Source organism: Oncorhynchus mykiss, chromosome 7 (assembly GCF_057628025.1).
Source record: "Oncorhynchus mykiss isolate SJ-2025 chromosome 7, ASM5762802v1, whole genome shotgun sequence".
NCBI lineage: Eukaryota > Metazoa > Chordata > Actinopteri > Salmoniformes > Salmonidae > Oncorhynchus > Oncorhynchus mykiss.
The window spans coordinates 7,252,982-7,278,032 of NC_143028.1; the positions used below are offsets into that span (position 1 = coordinate 7,252,982).

The window sequence follows — 25,051 nt, forward strand, 5'->3', positions numbered from 1 at the left end:
TGATGCATGTCTAAGATTTATTCAATAATAAACGTCAACGGAATGAAGGCAGAATAACTATAAAAAATAGCATTGACAACAATTGCATAAACTGCTTTATAATGAAGACCACACAGGGTCTGTCCATAAAATAACAAAATAGAGTTTGGGTCTTTTGCTATGGCATCTGCATACTGAGTCCATTCCAGCATGACTATCTAGTGATCAACTACAGCCTAGTAGTGGCCCTTAGATTCCCTAGGCTCCCCAGTCATGGACACCAGCTCAGAGGTACCAAGCTCCTCCCCCTCTCCCAGTGGGACACACCGCCCCAGCAGCCTCCTCAGAGCCAGACGGAACTCCCTCGACGCAAAGTAGTACACAAACGGGTCAAAGCAGCAGTTGAGGCTGTTGATGCTCAGCGCTAGTTTATAGTATCTGTACAGGCTCTTGCCCTGGGTGTGGAAGACTACGTGCAGGCCATGAAGGGTGATGGTTGGTAGGTAACACACCACAAAGCACAGGGTTGCCAAGGCGACTGTGGTCTGAGCCCGTCGCCTTGACAACACTTCCATCTTACCATCACTGCCTTCAGCTGCCGTCGGCAACGACCGGTGCAGGCCTCTGGCCACGGCAACGTAACAGCTGACCAGGACGACTAAAGGCAACACGTAGAACATCAGCAGAACAACTAGGAAGTAGAGATAGGCTACTGATTGGTGAATGAACAGTTTACGTGGAAGCACGTCGAAGCAGGTCGTGATGTTTAGCTCGACGACCCGGAGGGTGAGGTCACGGAGGAGCAAGGGTGTCTGAGTAATCAGAACAAATGCCCAGATGAGGACGCAGGTGATGGTGGCTCTCCGGGCGGTGCGCCAGTGTTTGGTGCGTAGCGGGCGTACGACACCGCAGTAGCGCTCGAGCGCGATGGCACAGGTGGTGAGGACAGAGCAATGCATGTTGCAGTTGAGGGCTGTGGTGGTGAGGCCACAGAGGGCAGCTCCCCACGGCCAGTCATTACCCCACAGGTGGTACAACACCTGAGAGAGAAAGAGAGAGAGAGATGGGCTTAGTGGTCATCAAATATTAGCTATGTCCAACTAGAACGGAAAAGTTTATTTGGAAACTTTGTGACATGTGACAGCAATAACAGTGCAGATTAGTTGTAACCGGTGCCAGAGTGTCAGAGACAACCTTGTACTTGGCACTGCGCTTTGTGTTACCTGTAGTGGCAGTGACTCACCTGTAGGGGCAGGAAGGCGCTGTAGAGCAGGTCTGCCAGCGACAGGTTGATGGCAAACACAGACGTGGGAGTGTGGTGTTTGTAATGGACATTCAGCAGTGCTACCAGAGACAGCAGGTTGCAGGGCGTACTGCACACAAACACAGACAGGTAAATAACAGGCACAGCCAGGGTCATCACAGGACTGACCAGCATCTCCAGGGTGGCATTGTTGACCCCTCTGGCCACCTCTACTGAGATGTTCATCATGACTGACCACAACAGTAACTTGACCACAGCAACAGGGGGAGTTGACCAGGGTGACCGGTCCTGTCACTTAGGTTGGTGTACAAGCATCACTGGGAATGATAAGGGAAGAAAAGAGAGTGTTATATATTTCATTTGAATACACCAAAACCACACCATGTTAGAGGAAGTGAAAGATATTGGTTAGGCAATGAGAGAGTAGTGTTGTTGAATGCAGAAACAGTGTGATGCCAATTCATCCATGTGAAAGACGAACAATGTTTTCCCCTCACACTATACTAATGTTACACTAGTTTCACTATTCACACTGTGACTACAACTGGAGAAAGCCCCTGATGTTCCCTTAAGGGGTGAAGTTATTGTAATGCTCACATGGGTCTTTCCATCATGCCTATTTCACATCTGTGTATGTGGAAATACAAATTGGAACAGGAAATGTCCTGTCATAAACAGCTTGAGGTGAAGTTAGTTACTTTTTCCTATTGACATATTATTTCTATTTTACATGTATTCTACATGCTATTGACCTATTTCTCTAGTACAGAGTTTCCAAAACTCGGTCCAGGGGGCCGTGTAGTTTTTGCACTACACAGCTGATTCAAATAATCAAAGCTTAATGATTAATTGGTTATTTGGATCAGCCGTGTAGTGCTAGGCAACAAAAAAATGTGCACCCAGGGGGCCAGGAACAAGTTTGGGAAACCCTGATCGAGTACAGGGGCTCTCCAACCCTCGAAGGGTTTTCACTCCAACCCCATTTGTAACTAAACTGATTTAGTTTATCAACTAGCTAATTATTATAATCAGGTGCGCAAGATTAGGGTTGGAGTGAAAACCTACAAGAAGGTAGCTCTTCAGGAACAGGGTTGGAGTGAAAACCTACAATACGGTAGCTCTCCAGTAACAGGGTTGGACTAAAAACCTACAGGACGGTAGCTCTACAGAAACCTGGTGGGAGAGAAAACCAACAGGATTGTAGCTCTCCAGTAACAGGGTTGGAGAGGCCAGAGCTACAGTACCGGTCAAAGGTTTGGACACACCTACTCATTCAAGGGTTTTTCTTTATTTTTACTATTTTCTACATTGTAGAATAATAGTGAAGACATCAAACATATGAAATAACAGATATGTAATCATGTAGTAACCAGAAAAGTGTGAAACAAATCTAAATATATTTAATATTTGCGATTCTTCAAAATAGCTATTGCACACTCTTGGCATTCTCTCAACCAGCTTCATGAAGTAGTCACCTGGAATGCATTTAAATTAACAGGTGTGCCTTGTTAAATGTTAATTTGTGGAATTACTTTCCTTCTTAATGCATTTGAGCCAATCAGTTGTGGTAGGGGTGGTATTCAGAAGATAGCCCTGTTTGGTAAAAGACCAAGTCCATATTATGGCAAGAACAGCTCAAATAAGCAAAGAGAAATGACAGTCCATCATTACTTTAAGACATGGTCAGCCAATGCAGAACATTTCAAGAACTTTGAAAGTTTCTTAAAGTGCAGTCGCAAAAACCATCAAGCGCTATGATGAAACTGGCTCTCATGAGGACCGCCACAGGAAAGGAAGAGGATACGTTTATTGGAGTTAACTGCACCTCAGATTGCAGCCCAAATAAATGCTTCAGAATTCAAGTATCAAATATATATTTTTTAAAATTGTTGTGATATGCACAGGGTGCAGGGTTTCGCTACACCTGCAAAAACATCTGCTAAACACGTGTATGCGTGTTTAGAGAGAGAATGCCAACAGTGTGCAAAGCTGTCATCAAGGCAAAGGGTGGCTACTTTTCTAAAATATAACATCTTTTTTTTATTTGTTTAACACTTTTTTTGGTTACTAAATGATTCCATATGTGCTATTTCATAGTTTTGATGTATTCACTATTATTCTACAATGTAGAAAATAGCACAAAAAAATACAATTGAAATAAAACTTGAATGAGTAGTTGACTGGTACTGTAGTATTTTACTTTTTAGCACTTTTTTTTACTGTCGAGCAAGCTTGCTGATAAGAATTTGCACCACTTACAACATGTAAGTGGTGCATATGTACAAAAAAACGTTGTTTGATTTAGATTGAAAAGGTGTAGAGCTGTGAAGCAGCATTGTGAAGCTTATGAATTGTTATTTTAAAAAATCTCCCAGGCAATGCATGCGGTCATTGAGATGAAACCTCAATCTGATTTTCCACTCTGATTTCAATAGCTAGGTTTCCATCCAATTGGCAACAGATTTTCATACTAGTATTCTCAAACCCGCATACAGAAAATACGCGTATTTTCCCACCAGCGGGACTTCTTGGCGGATATAAATCAGTGCGTGATGACGTGAATGATCTAGCGTTAGTAATAGATCTTAAAACAACATGATACACTGTGTCAAGTTTTTAAGGTACTTGCTGAGGCCTGCATATAGACAATAGCACCGATTTTTTTTTAAGTGCATTGAACATGATCCTTTCTGCCGTTTGACAAATAAAAATAATCTAGATTTTTTTTTTGTCCATAATAATCTTACCATGTAGGCTATACATGCGCTCTAGACAACATCGCTATCTGCACCCTGCTCGCTGTTGGATATTTTATTTGTATTTATATCACCTTTATTTAACCAGGTAGGCAAGTTGAGAACAAGTTCTCATTTACAACTGCGACCTGGCCAAGATAAAGCAAATCAGTGCGACACATATAACAACACAGAGTTACACATGGAGTAAAACAAACATACAGTCAATAATACTGTAGAAAAATAAGTATATATACGATGTGAGCAAATGAGGTGAGATAAGGGAGGTAAAGGCAAAAAATAGGCCATGGTGGCAAAGTAAATACAATATAGCAAGTTAAACACTGGAATGGTAGATTTGACAGTAGATGAGTGTGCAAAGTAGAAATACTAGGGTGCAAAGGAGCAAAATAAATAAATACAGTAGAGGAAGAGGTAGTTGTTTGGGCTATTTATAGATGGGCTATGTACAGGTGCAGTGATCTATGAGCTGATCTATGATCTATGAGCTGCTCTGACAGCTGGTGCTTAAAGCTAGTGAGGGAGATATGTGTTTCCAGTTTGAAAGATTTTTGTAGCGCATGTGCCTATACCAGAGTGGGCACACTCACTATATAAGGCAAACAATTGTGTGAGAAACCCACCAGTAGAGTTAAAAACGTGATGGAAACCCATTTAACTTGTATTTTTTATTCGGTACATGGGAATTTAAACGCAAATGGTATTTTTACGTGCACCACGTCATGACGCACAGCCTTTTTATTTGCAACAAGTCAATATCGTTTTATGAAAAAAAGAAGAAAAAACCCGTTGTTTTTTTAAATAAGCAAAAATATGATTTTTATGGGCATGAATTCGCATGAAAATCTGTCGCCAATCGGATGGAAAACTAGCTAGTGTCAGTGATTTAACAACTATAGAAATACAACTGTGACCAAGAATTAAAAATAACACTTAAGCTAACATCTCCATGGAAGAACATTGATCTGTAAAATCTAAACTGATTAATGAAATGTATTGTTGGTGACTTACCTTTATGCACATGTGATGCGCACTGTCAGTGCTGCTACATTCAAGTGGGTAATCAGCCATATCACACAGGAAATGTGGTAGAAATGATTTGTTCTGTGTCTTGCCCAATGACAATGATGTTGGTTCGCTATCACTCACCACTAAGGAACTGAACATGTGCCTGTAGTGTACCAGGGTGCATGCTGTTGACACTTGTGGTGAAAAGGCACTATCTGTGTCACTGCAAAGGAAAATACTGTAGCTGAACACAACAGTTGGTGGAGACAGAAAGGAAACCACCTACTGTACCTTTACTCCCTGTTCTTAAATGAAATACACATCTTACTACTATGCAAAAGTAGTGTCCTCTCATATCACCAATATAGTACTGTTTAATACAAAATATATACTGAACAAAAATATATTTGCAACATGCAACAATTTCAAATATTTTACTGAGTTACAGTTCATATAAGATATTCAGTCAATTGAAATTCATTCATTAGGCCCTAATCCATGGATTTAACATGACTGGGTAAGGGCGCAGCCATGGGTGGTCCTGGGAGGGCATAGGCCCACCCACTTGGCAGCCAGGCCAACCCACTGGGGAGCCAAGCTCAAGCCAATCAGAATGAGTTTTTCCCCACAAAAGGGCGTAATTACAGACAGAAATACTCCTCAGCACCCACCACACACACCTTCAGACATCCCGCAGATGAAGATGTCGGATGTGAAGGTCCTGGGCTGGTGTGGTTACACGTGGTCTGCGGTTGTGAGGTCGGTTGGACATACTGCCAAATTCTCTAAAACGACATTGGAGGCAGCTTATGGTAGAGAAAGTACCATTCCTTTCTCTGGAAAAAAGCTCTGGTGGACATTCCTGCAGTCAGCATGCTAATTGTACGCTCCATCAAAACTTGAGACATTTGTGGCATTGTGTTGTTTGACAGAACTTGCCTTTTATTGTCCCCAGCACAAGGTGTACCTGTGTAATAATCATGCTGTTTAATCAGCTTCTTGATATGCCACACCTATGAGGTGGATGGATAATCGTGGCAAAAGGAGAAATAGTCACTAACAGGGATGTAAACAAATTTGTGCACAAAATCTGAGAGAAATACACTTTTTGTGCATATGGAACATTTCTGAGATTTTTTATTTCAGCACATGAAACCGAACACTGTACATGTGGCGTTTGTTTTTGTTCAGAGTATGAAATACAAGAATGGGTTATGAGATGCTGCTGTAGCCTACTCACATCAAAAAGTCGTTGTTAGTTTAGGAAATCACAGTGGAGAGGTGTAAGGAACAGCCCAAAATCACACACACCTGCAGCACAGGATGCAAACTGTTGGTTTCCCACCTCCTGTGCTGCAGGTGTGGGTGTGTGTCTCGACTTCTATGGCAGAAGAAGTCCGCTAAATTGTACCTAAAATTTGTATTATTTTTATTGTATTGTTTTCCAAGATACAAACACATCCCAAGTAATAAAGATAATACAAAGGCAGGTCAAAAATACACAAAAAACATGTTTTGTCAGTTGATAGTTTCATTGTGTAGCATTATGATTCATCAACTGCTGTCATGTACATATTACGGCTGTTTGCGAGTTCACAAAGTACATATTCTACATTTGAGTCCATCTGCTCCACAGACGTATATCAGGAAAAGTCAACAGAATGACAAAGTACATCATTCTTCATCACTGTGTGTACAGAGGAAGTAAATACATACTTCACTGAGAATCTACACCTCTGTGACTGTGGAATCTTCTGTACCTAGGGTTACTAGCCTAGTAGATGCACAATGCAAAGAGATTCTAGAACCTAGATAATGTAGGCCTGGCTGTTAATGTCCCTTCTCCTGATTACCAAGGTAAAGTATGTGTTAGCAACCATTAACCAATCACTCTTCTCCATTGCTGCCCTCCCCCTCCTCCCCGCTTCGGGCATTGCAGCGGTTGCCATGGCGTTTTATGCCCCACACCACGTCAGAGCTGAAGGGGCAGAAGAGGCAGCGGTACATGCCCTGTCTGTGGTTGTGGTAGATATGGTTGAGTAGCGAATACTCTAGTATGAAGGCCTTGCTACACTCTTTACAGCAGTAAGGTTTGGGCACGTCGTGCTTGTAGCTCACGTGGTAGATGGCATGGCCCTTCATCTTGGAGCGCTTGCCGCACAGGCGACAGTTGTAGCGACCCCCCTGGCGCTGGATATATTTGGTCAGGAAGGCCTCTTCCTGCTTTTTGTGTTTGTCACTTTTTTTGTTGTTGTTGGTCTGTAGCTCCTCTTCCTCTTCATCATGATCATCTTCCTCACTGCCTGCCGTAGAGCTTCTATTTCGTTTCATGGGGCTGCCGGCTGAGCGGGAGTCCTCTTCGTTATCCTCGCCTTCCTCCATCTCCTCTAGTCCTCTTTTCCTACCTTCCTCTTTCTTCGCTCCTCCTTTGTCCTCATCCTCCTCTTCTGCCTTGGGCTCACTGAGAGGATAACTACTGTCTTTTGACAGCACATCTACACTGATACCTTCCTGTTCTTCTCCCCCCTCCCCCCTACGCTCATCCCCTTCTCCCTCCTCACCCTGGCCCTTCCCAGAGAGGCAGTGGCAGGTGAGCAGGTGGTCGTAGAGGCGAGGGAACTCCCTGGCCGTGTGGAAACACAAGCTGCAGTGGAACAGCCGTGCCGTGCGCTGGTAGAAGATGGCGTTGCCCAGGCGACCCACAGGCGTGTCATCCAGGCGGCTTGGATGGATCTTAGCGATGTGGATGAGGTAGCTGCAGTGGCTCTTACACTGGAGCAGACAGTGGGGACACTGGAGGTGCTGGAGATAGCTGTCCGACTCCCGGTCTCTGTCCCGCCCCTGGCCGCCAGAGGAGGAAGACTGCCTCTTGAGTTCCATAACAGCTCCCTGTGACTCCTTAATGTCCACAACGGCTTCTTTTGACTCTGACTCATTAACTTCCATCATGGCTGACATGGACTCCTTCACATCCATTGCGGCTGAAATTGACTCCTTAACGTCTATTGTGGCTTCCGTTGAATCCTCAAAACCCGCCATGGCTGTCTCTGACTCCTTAACCTCCATCACGGCTTCCATTGACTGGAGCTCACTGGACACAGAGGGGAGTGAAAATTATTGATTATTGTTTATTTGAATAAGACTGAATGTATGTAATACAGAAGTACAATACATCAGTAATGACAACGTAATTTCACAGTTGTCCAAATGCATACAAATTTACAAGCTAGCATTGTAGCACATCTGTACATCAGGAAATCTATGTCACTAACAACGTTGAGTGTGCAGTTGTCAACATCTGACACTAGCTTAATCTAGATTCACATCCGACATTGTAGAGGCATAATTCCAACCATGTTCACAGAATGAAAGTATGCTAGTTCATAAAATAGATTTAGCCGAACTCAAGCTAGTTTACTGTGTAAACAATAGCACATAGTTCGTTCGAAAATGTACATTTTAACTCACCTATCAATTCTCAAAAAGCCAATGAAACACACATTCCATATTTCCGTGACTAGATAGACTATGCCTGATTGCTGTTCGTTTACATTTTGCGGAATAATTTGATGAAATAGCAAAAATCTGCTATAATGTAACAGTTTTTCCTCGGGAGCCTTTCCTTGGCTTATCAGAAGTGACGCTCAGCACGTTGACGTGACGTAGCCTCCATCATTAACTCTCTACTCACCGTTTCGGCTCCCTGCTGTTCTGTATAACATAATAGTCCATGCGTGGTCTATCCTGAACTTCTTGGTTCGGTCTGTGTTGCTTCTTCTCGTCCTTTTGGCTAACATAAGGTAAAGAAGTATCGGTTCTGCTCGGGCTATCGCTGGGATAAATCGTAGGAACCGCGTCATCCCACAACAATCTCTTTCTCAGTGTATGGAGTCGAAAACATTATTTGCTGAAATGAGCCTCGCATATCTGAGTGCCGTTCAATACGCCATTCTCGTGTAAGGAGGCGAATTCCACCAATTTTCGTCTTGGAAAATAGTTGAAACTGGTGGTTTGCAGCCAAGGACAATGCACCTTGTCGGCGTTTTGTAAATAGAGTAAACTGGGGCAAGCACCAAAGCTGTGTTTGAAAACCCATGCTAACATACGGTGTACTACATACTTAATGAGTATATACTATTAGTTCATTTTAGCATACTGTAAACAAACAGTATCCTTTCAATTGAGCGTAGTAGTTCTTCACCTGTCTACCGGAAGTTGATGCTGTTGCGATGCAACCTCTTGCTAGCTAGCTAGCTAGCGTAACAAATGACTTGTTAGACATTTTACGAATTCGGGTGTGTTCTTAAATTCAGTGCCAGAGTGCGCTTGTAAATTCAGAGTGTTGTCAGATTGTCCCTTTTGTAAATTCAGAGCGTTTTTTGCACTTGGAGCACACACTAGACGCTCAGGCCAAGGAGTAGGGTTGATTTGAGCGTTCTGACCTTACAATGGAACCCAAGCTAACGTTGGCTAGCTTGCTAGCTACTTCCAGACACAAATGAGTACACTTTCACCATTTTAGGCCTTAGCAGACCTGGTTCGGCAGTGTTCATGTTATCCAGAGTGTTGGTGACTGTAATAGGCTGGACACATGACATTTTTAACAATGCATTTTTTTCTGATAACTAGTTCATCACATCCGTCATGGAGCCCAGTTTCATAGTTTTACTATATGTCCCAGCTGCTTGCCGTAGTTTTGAAGTAATCACGAAAAAACAGGCCTTATTTTAGGGCATTTTTCACCCTGCCAGCTCCTATTAGTTCTATTGAGCACCAACTCGCCTTCCGAACATTCTAAGTCACAATGCCTGCTTTGCTATTGTTGGCAATGAGACACGTTGTTTGTAGTTCAAATGTAAACAACAACAAAATATTACTCATGGAACTCTGAGGTTGTCCCATTGTTTCCTATAGGGAAATATACAGTGGGGCAAAAAAGTATTTAGTCAGCCTCAGACAAAATGAGAAAAAAAATCCAGAAAATCACATTGTAGGATTTTTAATGAATTTATTTGCAAATTATGGTGGAAAATAAGTATTTGGTCACCTACAAACAAGCAAGATTTCTGGCTCTCACAGACCAGATCTTTAAGAGGCTCCTCTGTCCTCCACTCGTTACCTGTATTAATGGCACCTGTTTGAACTTGTTATCAGTATAAAATACACCTGTCCACAACCTCAAACAGTCACACTCCACTATGGCCAAGACCAAAGAGGTGTCAAAGGACACCAGAAACAAAATTGTAGACCTGCACCAGGCTGGGAAGACTGAATCTGCAATAGGTAAGCAGCTTGGTTTGAAGAAATCAACTGTGGGAGCAATTATTAGGAAATACAAGACCACTGATAATCTCCCTCGATCTAGGGCTCCACGCAAGATCTCACGAAGGCAACGAAGGAGTGGCTTCGTAAGAAGCATTTCAAGGTCCTGGAGTGGCCTAGCCAGTCTCCAGATCTCAACCCCATAGAAAATCTTTGGAGGGAGTTGAAAGTCCGTGTTGCCCAGCAACAGCCCCAAAACATCACTGCTCTAGAGGAGATCTGCATGGAGGAATGGGCCAAAATACCAGCAAGTGTGTGTGAAAACCTTGTGAAGACTTACAGAAAACGTTTGACCTCATTGCCAACAAAGGGTATATAACAAAGTATTGAGAAACTTTTGTTATTGACCAAATACTTATTTTTCACCATAATTTGCAAATAAATTCATTAAAAATCCTACAATGTGATTTTTTTTTCTCATTTTGTCTGTCATAGTTGCTAGTGTACCTATGATGAAAATTACAGGCCTCTCATCTTTTTAAGTGGGAGAACTTGCACAATTGGTGGCTGACTAAATACTTTTTTGCCCCACTGTAGGTATGTCTGTCTATTTTGTCAAATTTCTTGTAATGTGTATATTTAGATTTTATTTTTTAATTGGACACCATTTTAATCATGAGAAACTCCTCTTTCTAATTGTGTACGGCTGGGCAGTGTATTCTGCTGTCATCAAACACTAGACCAGAAATAGTCCGAATTTGCAATTTTCTTTTTTTTACTTCCTCGTTATGCAGACATAAGCACACTAGGCACCACTCAGACAGGATCCTTTGAAGTCAGAGTAGATAGCCAGAGCGAATTCATGAAAGCACCCGAATGTCCATTGAGAACGCACAACGACTGTACCATATAGCTAAGCTAAGAATGACAGGAATAATCAAGTCAATAAACATTGGGTAGTTAGTTAGTTAGCCTATAGTTAATATACTGGCAAGTTTGATGCATAAGTTAGTAGCCAACTAACGTTAGGTAGGTAGCTAGCATACTGCTGTAATGATATGCAATATGGTTCGTAAGGACAGCATAGCTAACAAATTGTCAGCCAACATAACATGTAAAGTAACTTATTTGAAAAATCATTACTTTATTACATTGCTCAACATTTTCTTAACATTTGTCTTAAATAGTTAAAGCAATGAATTTGTATCCGCTCTCGTACTTCGGCTGCATTTTTTCCGCCATTATCTTCATATCGGACATGCCCATTTCCTGAAGAATTGCATTATGGGCCCTAAAGTACGGAAACAGTCCTCTGCGTTGTATACTTCATATTTTGGCGAATTTAGTAGGACATCCGGGAACTTTTGGCATACTAACTATATCCATACTATGACCAATGTGCAATACTATGCGCAATACCAATACTATATACTCAATTCACGTCACAAATAGTATGGTTAATGCGGTTAGTATGAGTATTCGAACACGGCTCAAGTGATATTTAGGTTTCCACCATGAAGGTAGAAAATCTTTAACTCATCTTTATGTATGTGCACTAATGGCTGCTTTGACACACCACTGAGGGCTTTCTCATAGAGATAGATAGAGGACTCTAGTGCCCAAAAGCTCTTTTAGCATGGGCAGCGCCATTCAGTACTTTAGACATTTTGAAATAGTCAACTGTGCAAAAGATAGAGGGACGAACAGAGGGAACAGGTTTTCGGAATGAAATGCAGCTTTGATTTTTCCTTGTGATTCCTTTTGCTCCAAATGTGTAAATCTCCAATAAAAGTTGTATCAATTAAACATCACAAAAATCAAACAGGGTGGACATTTTGTAGTCTTTGGTATTTCCCAGCCTCTTATTTCCCCATCACTTCCTCTCAAATGTGAGAAACGACCCAGATACAGAGTAAGAATGTGTGAAAGGTGGAACAGAAAGAGTTGTGGTTGAGAGACTGGTTAGGAGAAGTTGAACAGAAGGAGCATGGTGCCTTGACATTATTGTAAACAATGAGTGCTGGGCAATATCACACATTTAAGCTCTAGATTTCTCAGTTTACCCCTCAACCACACAAACACACACATCTACTCACACTTTCAATCCTAGACAAACCCATGGCCATTTAATGTACCTCGTCACTCAGCAAAGAGTTGAACCGGCAAACAGGTCCTGAAAACATTGTTGACACATATGACACCCACTATGACCAGAAGCCTCTTATTTCCCCCTCACTTCCCCTCAAAACGTAGAAATGGCCCGGATACAGAGTAAAAACGTGTGGAAGGCGGAACAGAAAGAGTTGTGGTTGAGAGACTGGCTAGGAGAAGTTGAGCAGAAGGAGCATGGTGCCTTGACATTGTAAACAATGAATGCTGTTGCCTGGCAACCCAAACTCCCTGCTCCGGCCAAACGCTACGCCACGTCCATGGATGTAAGTTTATTCTCTGCAATTAGTCTGGATCTGAGTACCTCCCCGATGATTTCTAGAATGCAAACACATTCTAAATGCTCTGATTGGTCCCAGAAACCGATGGGTTGGGACAAATTTGTCATTGGCTTTGATACTCTGAATGGTTAGAGATGATACAATCACTGACAACGTTGTTTTGTACATGACCTTTCATTTTGACGTCACCACTAACGACTTCAACAATGGCAGTCTCAGATAGATGTTGCGAACATAGAACAGTGGTAGAATTCAGTTTGAGTCATCAGGAAATGAGTGCTGGGTAATATCACACGTTCACTCTCCATATTTCTCATCCTTCCCCTCAACCACACACACACACACTACCTTGTGTGTGGCTATCCTGCTATCTACTCACACTCTCAATCCTAGACAAACCCATGGCTATATTGTACCTCGTAACTCAGCAAAGAGTTGAACTGGCAAACATTAGGTCCTGAAAACAGTGTTGGCACACATAAAAAAATATAATATGAAAGTTTCTGATGCTGCGTGTGTTAGTAGTATAGAGATCATGTCTTCTCTCCTCTCAGAGTGTTTGTATGAGATCAGTCAACAGGCTGCACCTCCCTGCAAGGATTACCACCAACTCATAGTCACCCAGACACAGATACAGTACAGACAACTACAGACACAGTACAGACACCCACGGGTACAGTACAGACAACTACAGGTACAGTACAGACAGCTACAGACACAGTACAGACACCCACAGGTACAGTTCAGACACCTGCAGGTACAGTACAGACACATACAGGTACAGTACAGACACGGGTAGAGTACAGACACCTACAGGTACAGTACAGACAACTACAGTTGCAGTACAGACACCTACAGACACAGGTACAGTACAGACACCTACAGACACGGGTACAGTACAGACGCATACAGGAACAGTAAAGACAACTACAGATACAGGTACAGTACAGATAACTACAGACACAGGTTCAGTACAGACGTCTACTGGAACAGTACAGACACCTACAGGTACAGTACAGACACCTATAGACACAGGTACAGTACAGACACCAACAAGTACAGACAACTACAGGTAGAGTACAGACACCTAAAGGTACAGTACAGACAACTACAGGAACAGTACAGACAACTACAGGAACAGTACAGACACATACAGGAACTGTAAAGACACCTACAGATACAGGTATAGTACAGACATCTACAGGAACAGTACAGACACTTGCAGGAACAGTGCTGACAAATACAGGAACAGTACAGACACCTACAGGAACAGTGCTGACACATACAGGAACAGTGCAGACACATACAGGAACAGTACAGACACCTACAGGTACAGACACCTACAGGAACAGTACATACACATACAGGAACAGTACAGACACATACAGGAACAGTGCAGACACACACAGGAACAGTACAGACACCTACAGGTACAGACACCTACAGGTACAGTCCAGAAACATACAGGTACAGACACCTACAGGTACAGTGCAGACACATACAGGAACAGTGCAGACACATACAGGTACAGTGCAGACACATACAGGAACAGACACCTACAGGTACAGTGCAGACACATACAGGAACAGTGCAGACACATACAGGTACAGTGCAGACACATACAGTACATACACATACAGGAACAGTACAGACACATACAGGAACAGTGCAGACACACACAGGAACAGTACAGACACCTACAGGTACAGACACCTACAGGTACAGTCCAGAAACATACAGGTACAGACACCTACAGGTACAGTGCAGACACATACAGGAACAGTGCAGACACATACAGGTACAGTGCAGACACATACAGGTACAGACACCTACAGGTACAGTGCAGACACATACAGGAACAGTGCAGACACATACAGGTACAGTGCAGACACATACAGGTACAGACACCTACAGGTACAGTGCAGACACCTACAGGTACAGTGCAGACACATACAGGAACAGTGCAGACACATACAGGAACAGTGCAGACACATACAGGTACAGTGCAGACACATACATGTTCCTGTATGTGTCTGCACTGTACCTGTATGTGTCTGCACTGTTCCTGTATGTGTCTGCACTGTACCTGTAGGTGTCTGTACCTGTATGTGTCTGCACTGTACCTGTATGTGTCTGCACTGTTCCTGTATGTGTCTGCACTGTACCTGTAGGTGTCTGTACCTGTATGTTTCTGGACTGTACCTGTAGTGCAGACACATACTGGAACAGTACAGACACCTACAGGAACAGTACAGACACCTACAGGAACAGTACAGACACCTACAGGTACAGTACAGATAACTACTGGTACAGTACAGACACCTACAGGTACAGTGCAGACACATACAGGTACAGTGCAGACAAATACAGGTACAGTACAGACACCTACAAGTACAGACAACTACAAGTTCAGTACAGACATCTACTGGAACAGTACAGACAAATACAGGAACAGTACAGACACCTACAGATAAAGTACAGACAACTACAGGAACAGTACAGACACCTACAGACACAGGTACAGTACAGACACATACAGGTACAGTGCAGACACATACAGGAACAGTACCGACAACTACAGGTAGAGTACAGACACCTACAGGTACAGTGCAGACACATACAGGTACAGTGCAGACAACTATAGGTACAGTACAGACACCTACAGGTACAGTACAGACACCTACAGGTACAGTGCAGACACATACAGGAACAGTGCAGACAACTATAGGTACAGTACAGACACCTACAGGTACAGTGCAGACACATACAGGCACAGTGCAGACAACTATAGGTACAGTACAGACACCTACAGGTACAGTACAGACACCTACAGGTACAGACACCTACAGGAACAGTGCAGACACATACAGGTACAGACACCTACAGGTACAGTACAGACACCTACAGGTACAGACACCTACAGGTACAGTCCAGACACCTACAGGTACAGACACCCACAGGAACAGTGCAGACACATACAGGTACAGTGCAGACACATACAGGAACAGTGGAGACACATACAGGAACAATGCAGACACATACTGGAACAGTACAGACACCTACAGGAACAGTACAGACACCTACAGGAACAGTACAGACACCTACAGGAACAGTACAGACACCTACAGGAACAGTACAGACACCTACAGGAACAGTACAGACACCTACAGGTACAGTGCAGACACATACAGGAACAGTACAGACAAATACAGGTACAGTACAGACACCTACAGGTACAGTACAGACACCCACAGGTACAGTACAGACACCTACAGGTACAGTGCAGACAAATACAGGTACAGTACAGACACCTACAAGTACAGACAACTACAAGTTCAGTACAGACATCTACTGGAACAGTACAGACAAATACAGGAACAGTACAGACACCTACAGGTACAGTACAGACAACTACAGGAACAGTACAGACACCTACAGACACAGGTACAGTACAGACACATACAGGTACAGTGCAGACACATACAGGAACAGTACAGACACCTACAGGTACAGTACAGACACCCACAGGTACAGTACAGACACCTACAGGAACAGTACAGACACCTACAGGTACAGTGCAGACACATACAGGAACAGTACAGACAAATACAGGTACAGTACAGACACCTACAGGTACAGTACAGACACCCACAGGTACAGTACAGACACCTACAGGAACAGTGCAGACACATACAGGTACAGTGCAGACACATACAGGAACAGTGCAGACACATACAGGAACAGTGCAGACACATAATGGAACAGTACAGACACCTACAGGAACAGTACAGACACCTACAGGAACAGTACAGACAACTACAGGTACAGTACAGACACCTACAGGTACAGACACCTACAGGAACAGTACAGACACCTACAGGTACAGTGCAGACACATACAGGAACAGTACAGACAAATACAGGTACAGTACAGACACCTACAGGTACAGTACAGACACCTACAGGTACAGACACCTACAGGAACAGTGCAGACACATACAGGTACAGACACCTACAGGTACAGTACAGACACCTACAGGTACAGACACCTACAGGTACAGTCCAGACACCTACAGGTACAGACACCTACAGGAACAGTGCAGACACATACAGGTACAGTGCAGACACATACAGGAACAGTGCAGACACATACAGGAACAGTGCAGACACATACTGGAACAGTACAGACACCTACAGGAACAGTACAGACACCTACAGGAACAGTACAGACACCTACAGGAACAGTACAGACAACTACAGGTACAGTACAGACACCTACAGGTACAGACACCTACAGGAACAGTACAGACAACTACAGGTACAGTCCAGACACCTACAATTACAAACAACTACAGGCTCAGTACAGACATCTACTGGAACAGTACAGACAAATACAGGAACAGTATAGACACCTACAGGTACAGTACAGACAACTACAGGAACAGTACAGACACCAACAGACACAGGTACAGTACAGACAACTACAGGAACAGTACAGACACCTACAGACACATGTACAGTACAGACGCGTACAGGTACAGTGCAGACACATACAGGAACAGTACCGACAACTACAGGTACAGTACAGACAACTACAGGTTCAGTACAGACATCTACTGGAACAGTACAGACAAATACAAGAACAGTACAGACACCTACAGGTACAGTACAGACACCTTTACAGTGCAGACACATACAGGAACAGTACAGACAAATACAGGTACAGTACAGACACCTACAAGTACAGACAACTACAAGTTCAGGACAGACATCTACTGGAACAGTACAGACAAATACAGGAACAGTACAGACACCTACAGGTACAGTACAGACAACTACAGGAACAGTACAGACACCTACAGACACAGGTACAGTACAGGCACATACAGGTACAGTACAGACAAATACAGGTACAGTACAGACACCTACAAGTACAGACACCTACCTACAAGTACAGACAATTACAGGTTCAGTACTGACATCTACAGGTACAGTACAGACACCCACAGGTACAGTACAGACACCTACAGGTACAGTGCAGACAAATACAGGTACAGTACAGACACCTACAAGTACAGACAACTACAAGTTCAGTACAGACATCTACTGGAACAGTACAGACAAATACAGGAACAGTACAGACACCTACAGGTACAGTACAGACAACTACAGGAACAGTACAGACACCTACAGACACAGGTACAGTACAGACACATACAGGTACAGTGCAGACACATACAGGAACAGTACAGACACCTACAGGTACAGTACAGACACCCACAGGTACAGTACAGACACCTACAGGAACAGTACAGACACCTACAGGTACAGTGCAGACACATACAGGAACAGTACAGACAAATACAGGTACAGTACAGACACCTACAGGTACAGTACAGACACCCACAGGTACAGTACAGACACCTACAGGAACAGTGCAGACACATACAGGTACAGTGCAGACACATACAGGAACAGTGCGGACACATACAGGAACAGTGCAGACACATAATGGAACAGTACAGACACCTACAGGAACAGTACAGACACCTACAGGAACAGTACAGACACCTACAGGAACAGTACAGACAACTACAGGTACAGTACAGACACCTACAGGTACAGACACCTACAGGAACAGTACAGACACCTACAGGTACAGTGCAGACACATACAGGAACAGTACAGACAAATACAGGTACAGTACAGACACCTACAGGTACAGTACAGACACCTACAGGTACAGACACCTACAGGAACAGTGCAGACACATACAGGTACAGACACCTACAGGTACAGTACAGACACCTACAGGTACAGACACCTACAGGTACAGTCCAGACACCTACAGGTACAGACACCTACAGGAACAGTGCAGACACATACAGGTACAGTGCAGACACATACAGGAACAGTGCAGACACATACAGGAACAGTGCAGACACATACTGGAACAGTACAGACACCTACAGGAACAGTACAGACACCTACAGGAACAGTACTGACACCTACAGGAACAGTACAGACAACTACAGGTACAGTACAGACACCTACAGGTACAGACACCTACAGGAACAGTACAGACAACTACAGGTACAGTCCAGACACCTACAATTACAAACAACTACAGGCTCAGTACAGACATCTACTGGAACAGTACAGACAAATACAGGAACAGTATAGACACCTACAGGTACAGTACAGACAACTACAGGAACAGTACAGACACCTACAGACACATGTACAGTACAGACGCGTACAGGTACAGTGCAGACACATACAGGAACAGTACCGACAACTACAGGTACAGTACAGACAACTACAGGTTCAGTACAGACATCTACTGGAACAGTACAGACAAATACAAGAACAGTACAGACACCTACAGGTACAGTACAGACACCTTTACAGTGCAGACACATACAGGAACAGTACAGACAAATACAGGTACAGTACAGACACCTACAAGTACAGACAACTACAAGTTCAGGACAGACATCTACTGGAACAGTACAGACAAATACAGGAACAGTACAGACACCTACAGGTACAGTACAGACAACTACAGGAACAGTACAGACACCTACAGACACAGGTACAGTACAGGCACATACAGGTACAGTACAGACAAATACAGGTACAGTACAGACACCTACAAGTACAGACACCTACCTACAAGTACAGACAATTACAGGTTCAGTACTGACATCTACTGGAACAGTACAGACACCCACAGATACAGGTACAGTACAGATAACTACAGGAACAGTACAGACTCCCCTCCCATCCTCCTCGTTCTCCTTCTCCCTAGCTATGCTGCAGTGAGGGGTTTTGGGCGCAGGGGACAGCAGGGGACAGCAGGGGTCAGGTACAGGCACTATGAGGTCACTAAGGAGGGTGTGAGCCCTACTCTACAGTGCCGTCTGGTGGTGTTTCACAGAAGACAGGTGCTCTCCCGTCTGTCCCAGCAGCAGCAGCACAGCAATAGGAAGAACAGTGTCTGGCACTGAGAGAGAGTTAGCCTGGTCACACAGCGTTCTCATTTAGTTTTACTTCAACAAAATGTCAGCTATCGCACGATCAGGCAGATTTCACCAGAATACATGTGTGAGAGAGGTCTGTCTGTCTGTCTGTCTGTCTGTCTGTCTGTCTGTCTGTCTGTCTGTCTGTCTGTCTGTCTGTCTGTCTGTCTGTCTGTCTGTCTGTCTGTCTGTCTGTCTGTCTGTCTGTCTGTCTGTCTGTCTGTCTGTCTGTCTGTCTTTGTCTCTCAAACTGTTTCAATATATTGTATTATTATCTATTACATTTCCATGACCTGGAAAATAGTTAAGAAGGCACATAGGGCAGAGTTAGTTTATATAGGTAGTGTCAGTGTTTTGAATGGCCAGCAGGTGGTGATATTAAGCAGAAATCAGAGAGCCTCATAAACCTTTTGATTCACTAATAGGTGTTTGGTAGCCTGCTGTAGAACATGTGTGCTCAACTAGAGGAATAGACATTGCTACTCCAAAACCTTTTAATGGTTATAATGATACATAGCTAATGTTGTTTGTGTTTTTGGTCTCAAATGATAGAATAGAGAACATACGGCACGATCACCTATACATTGTGTCTGTGATGAATCAAACATATAGACAGTAGTTCATCAATAGAAGGACCATCTTGTATTCTCCAATGTACTGCAGACAGTCTGGAAGTCCTAATCCAATGCATGTGATTGAATATACTGGTCGCACATCTGAGTGCTCTAGTCTTCTCTAACCACCAGAGGTTAAAGCCTATAGTACTGTAGAGGCTTTCTGCTTGGGCTTTATTATGTTAGAGACCCCCCTCTGGTGTGTAGACCCAGCTGTAATAAAATGTAATTCTCTGAGTGATGCAGCACACACACACACACACACACACACACACACCACACACGCACGCACGCACGCACGCACGCACACACACACACACACACACACACACACACACACACACACACACACACACACACACACCACACCACAGTTCTCTTGGGGCATATTGACTATTGATGGACCACAACGATTGTACAGAGTAAAGCAATCACCACAGTTATCCAAGGTTGAGTTTAGTTGTTCTGTTGCCATGGGGATGTGCCCATCTTTGAAATGTTTTTTGAATGTAATATGTGTTATTTTCAAAGACTTGCAAATAAGTAAAAGGTGTTGTCTGAGAGAAGGGAGAGAGAGAAAGAAAGAGAGGTAGAGATATTATGAGCAATGAAATGGGGGGGAGAGGGGGATGTGTTTTTTTTCATATACTAGTGCAATATGTAAGGAGAAGTGTGCCATTTAGGAAGCAGACAGTATCTGAAAGGACCAGTACCAGCCGGGTCTGTCATTGTTAGCTATTTAATGGTGGCTGACAGGGCAACCCTATGATAGTCCCAGGAGTGGCCTGCCCATTCAGTACTGTGACAAAGATCAATGAATGAGGAGCTCTCTCTCTCACACACTCCAACTGTTCTCTCGCTCTGGTAGAGGGTTGCCCAATTCCATTCTGAAAACTGAGGTAGATGAGGGTGGAATTTCATTGTGAAAAACTAGCCTTCTCTCTGGTAAGGAGAGCCGAAGGAAAAATTATTTTGGAATGGAATGCAGAAAGTGTAGCCTATGAAATATCAAAAATAAATAATAAAAACAAATATATATTTACAGACACACCTAATCATTCAAGGGTTTTTCTTTATTTTTACTATTTTCTACATGGTAGAATAATAATGAAGACATCAAAACTATGAAATAACACATATGTAATCATGTGGTAACCAAAAAAGTGTTAAATAAATCAAAATATTTTATTTTTATTTTTTTTATACCTCCCATGCCACTCTGTCAACATCACGGCAAATCTCATGTGAGTGCATTCCATCTATTGGCACAATGGACAGTTTTTAACATCTCGTCTCGTGTTTTATGATTCTGATCATCTGGACCAGTCCAGTGACTGCTGTGAAAGGACAGCTGACAACATAGGAAAGTCTGTGTGACAGCTTGGAGAGACAGCTGACCGGAGGGAATAGACCCCACTGGGGCTGTCATGGGCTAGCTACCCATGTTGGCAGTCTCCGACGCTGTTTCAGTATGTTGGAGACACCCGCTAAGTGCTACTGAAAGTCAACAAAGGAACATACCCCTAGAGCCTGCGAGAGCTGGGGCGCAAGATGGCTCAACGACTGATCACATGGTTACGGACCCAGGAACGGAAACGACTACGAGTAGGAACACAGCACATGAGACAACCATAACAGCAGCAGGACACACACTTCAGGCGTGCAGCTGTGGTTGGGAGAGAGTAACATCGGCAAGGGGGTTAAGGATCCATCAAGGGAGGAAAAGGTGCTTGGGAGAGCAGAGACAGGGACCTCGCATTGACCAGTACTTCTTACAAAGCAGCCAGTCAAATCAGTCGAATGAAGCACAGCGACGGGACGCAAACCAAAGTTCGCAGAGCATCAGCACCCCTGTAACCGAGGAGGATAACACAAGCACAGAAATGCCGGTGGATGAACTCACCCAACCACAGAGACCTCTAAAACAGGAAAAGATCAAAGGGCACAGACCGAGTGTGAAGTGGCCCAAAGCTGTTGAAAAGAGAGAGTGGGAAACAATCAACAACGACCTGACAAAAATCTTGGAACAACAGGTAGGAACAGCAGAGAAAAAGCTTGAAAGGATGGGAGACATTATCTACCACTACGGAGAAGAGCGCTTTGGAGTAAACGAAAGGAAAAGTGGCAAGACACCACCCGCACCAGCCAAATCTAGGAGGCAGCAGGAGATCGAGATACTTGTCAGAGAGAGAAGGCAGCTGAGGAAGCAGTGGAAGAAGGCCTCTGATGCAGAGAGAGAAGGTCTCATGCTACTCCAAGCAGACATTAAATGTCGGCTGGCAACCTTGCGAAGAGCGGAAAACTTAAGGAAACTTCGTAGGAAGAAGGAACACTCAAGAACACAGTTCTATAAAAACCCCTTTAAGTTTGTCAAAGATCTCTTCGCAAAGGAAAAGTGCGGAATCCTAAAAACTCCAAAGCCTGAACTGGAAGAACATCTGGAAAAGGTCCACCAGGACATGAAAATGCATGAGCAGATAATCATCCCACATGACATCCCACCTATTCAACCACCAGAATTCAATCTGGACACTGACCCTCCAAAATGGAGGGAAGTAGAGAACGTTGTCCGAAGAGCAAGAGCGGCCTCGGCTCCTGGGCCTAATGGAGTACCATACAAGCTCTACAAGAATGGATGTTCTACGCTTTCTTTGGAGGCTCATGAGGATAGTGTGGCAGGAAATAATACCAAAGGCATGGCGAAGGGCTGGTGGTGTGCTAATCCCGAAAGAGAAGGATGCGACAGACATCAGTCAATTCCGACCAATCTCCCTTCTCAACGTCGAAGGGAAGATCTTTTCAGTATAATAGCACAGAGGCTGTCCACTTATCTGGAAAGGATCAAGTACATTGATACATCTGTACAGAAAGCAGGCATTCCTGGTTTCTCTGGTTGCCTGGAACATACTAGTATGATTTGGCACCAGATCCAAACAGCTAAGAAGGACAAGAGAGACCTCTATGTCATCTTCCTCGACCTGGCCAATGCCTTTGGCTCAGTTCCCCATGAACTCCTCTGGGAATCCTTCAACTTTTTCCACGTACCAGAACCCATCACTACACTGGTAAAGGCCTATTTCCAAGACCTGCAATTGTGTTTCACAACACCTGACTTCACAACAACATGGCAGCGCTTGGAAGTAGGCATAATGGCAGGCTGTACAATTTCTCCTCTGGCCTTCACTATGGCCATGGAAGTCATCATCAGGGCATCGAGATGGGTGATCGGCGGTGAGAGAACTAAGGAGGGGCTCCGTCTCCCACCTATCCGAGCATACATGGATGACATGACTACACTAACCACCACTGCAGCATGCACCAGGCGGCTACTTGCAAAACTGCAGGATAACATCAAGTGGGCCCGGATGAAAATCAAGCCAAGCAAATCTCGAAGCATTTCCATAGTCAAGGGACAGCTTAAAGATGTGAGGTTCTGCATTGGAGATGACCCGATACCAACGGTGTCTGAGCAACCCATCAAAAGCCTGGGTAGATGGTACAACGAAAGCCTCCGGGATAAAGATCAAGTGCAGCAAGTAAGGCAGGACATCGCCGACGGTCTTGAGAACATCAACAAGACCCTACTGCCTGGGAGGCTCAAGCTTTGGTGCCTACAGTTTGGACTTCTCCCCCGGGTAATGTGGCCACTCACCATCTATGAGGTCCCAATAACAACAGTGGAGAAGATGGAGCGAACCATTACCTCATACGTGAAGAAATGGCTGGATGTCCCACGATGCTTGAGTAACATCGGCCTCTATGGCAAAGGGGTCCTTGAACTACCTCTTACAAGTCTAACGGAGGAGTACAAGTGCTCTAAAGTAAGACTTCAGATGACATTGAAGGACTCTAAAGACCAGACCATTAGCAAGGCTGCACCTCCCCTACAAACTGGATGGAAATGGACATCATCCAAGGCTGTGCAGCAAGCAACATCAACCCTGAGACACCAAGACATTGTGGGGAATATCCAGCATGGAAGAGGAGGCTTTGGCCTGGCAGCAAGCAAACCAACGTTCCATAAGGCAACAACATCTGAACGCAGGAAGCTGGTGGTCGAGGAGGTCCGCAGACAGGAGGAGACTGCAAGAAGTGCAAAGGCTGTCTCTCTTGCTAAACAAGGGCAATGGACGCGGTGGGAAGGCCTGGAGAGGAGAAAGATCAACTGGAGTGAGCTTTGGCAAATGGAGGCAAGCAACATCAGCTTCATCATAAGAGCTGTTTATGATGTGCTTCCATCACCAAAAAATCTACATCAATGGTATGGCGAGGACTCAACCTGCCCCCTCAGCCCAGCTCCAGCGATTCTCAGGCATTTAATGACAGGTTGCAAGACAAGCCTCTCACAAGGCCGCTCCCCCTTAGAGGCACAACCAGGTCCTCAAGAGCCTGGCTGCAGCACTTGAGACCAAGAGGAGTGCAACCAATTCATTACCTCCAAAAACAAGCAATCCCGTCAAAACAACAACATTCATCCGGGAGGGACAGAAAAGGCCCAAGTATCCTCCTACAAAGCCAGAAACTGGACACCTAGCCCGGGACTGGAAGATGCTTGTCGATATTGGCCAGCAACTAATTTTTCCACCTGAGATTGCTTCTACCAACCTTAGGCCAGACATGGTACTCTGGTCCCCTTCACGAAAGGCTGTGTACATCATAGAGCTCACAGTCCCGTGGGAAAACTCTGTTGAAGAGGC

At 44.2% G+C, this 25,051-nt stretch overlaps 2 protein-coding genes across 2 annotated transcripts; both read right to left on the reverse strand.

The window, feature by feature from the left end:
- LOC110527309 (S-geranylgeranyl-glutathione receptor P2RY8-like) lies at window positions 1-5,249 on the reverse strand. The gene is made up of 3 exons (XM_021608497.3): window positions 5,011-5,249; window positions 1,223-1,560; window positions 1-1,019 (listed from the first exon to the last, which is right to left on the reverse strand). The coding sequence occupies exons 2-3, from the start codon at window positions 1,469-1,471 to the stop codon at window positions 216-218; spliced, it is 1,053 nt and encodes a 350-aa protein (XP_021464172.3). The 5' UTR covers window positions 1,472-1,560; window positions 5,011-5,249; the 3' UTR covers window positions 1-215.
- An 863-nt stretch (window positions 5,250-6,112) lies between these two features.
- On the reverse strand, window positions 6,113-8,696 carry LOC110527310 (uncharacterized). The gene is made up of 2 exons (XM_021608498.3): window positions 8,476-8,696; window positions 6,113-8,098 (listed from the first exon to the last, which is right to left on the reverse strand). The coding sequence occupies exon 2, from the start codon at window positions 8,083-8,085 to the stop codon at window positions 6,895-6,897; it is 1,191 nt and encodes a 396-aa protein (XP_021464173.1). The 5' UTR covers window positions 8,086-8,098; window positions 8,476-8,696; the 3' UTR covers window positions 6,113-6,894.
- Window positions 8,697-25,051: the final 16,355 nt, after the last annotated feature.

Bases quoted from the DNA above. Each gene is read 5' to 3' on its own strand.
- LOC110527309 (XM_021608497.3), bottom strand. From the start codon at position 1,471: ATGATGAACATCTCAGTAGAGGTGGCCAGAGGGGTCAACAATGCCACC. The intron at 1,020-1,222 runs GTGAGTCACTGC...TTTCTCTCTCAG, and splicing joins GCGCCTTCCTGCCCCTACAG to GTGTTGTACCACCTGTGGGG.
- LOC110527310 (XM_021608498.3), bottom strand. From the start codon at position 8,085: ATGGAAGCCGTGATGGAGGTTAAGGAGTCAGAGACAGCCATGGCGGGT.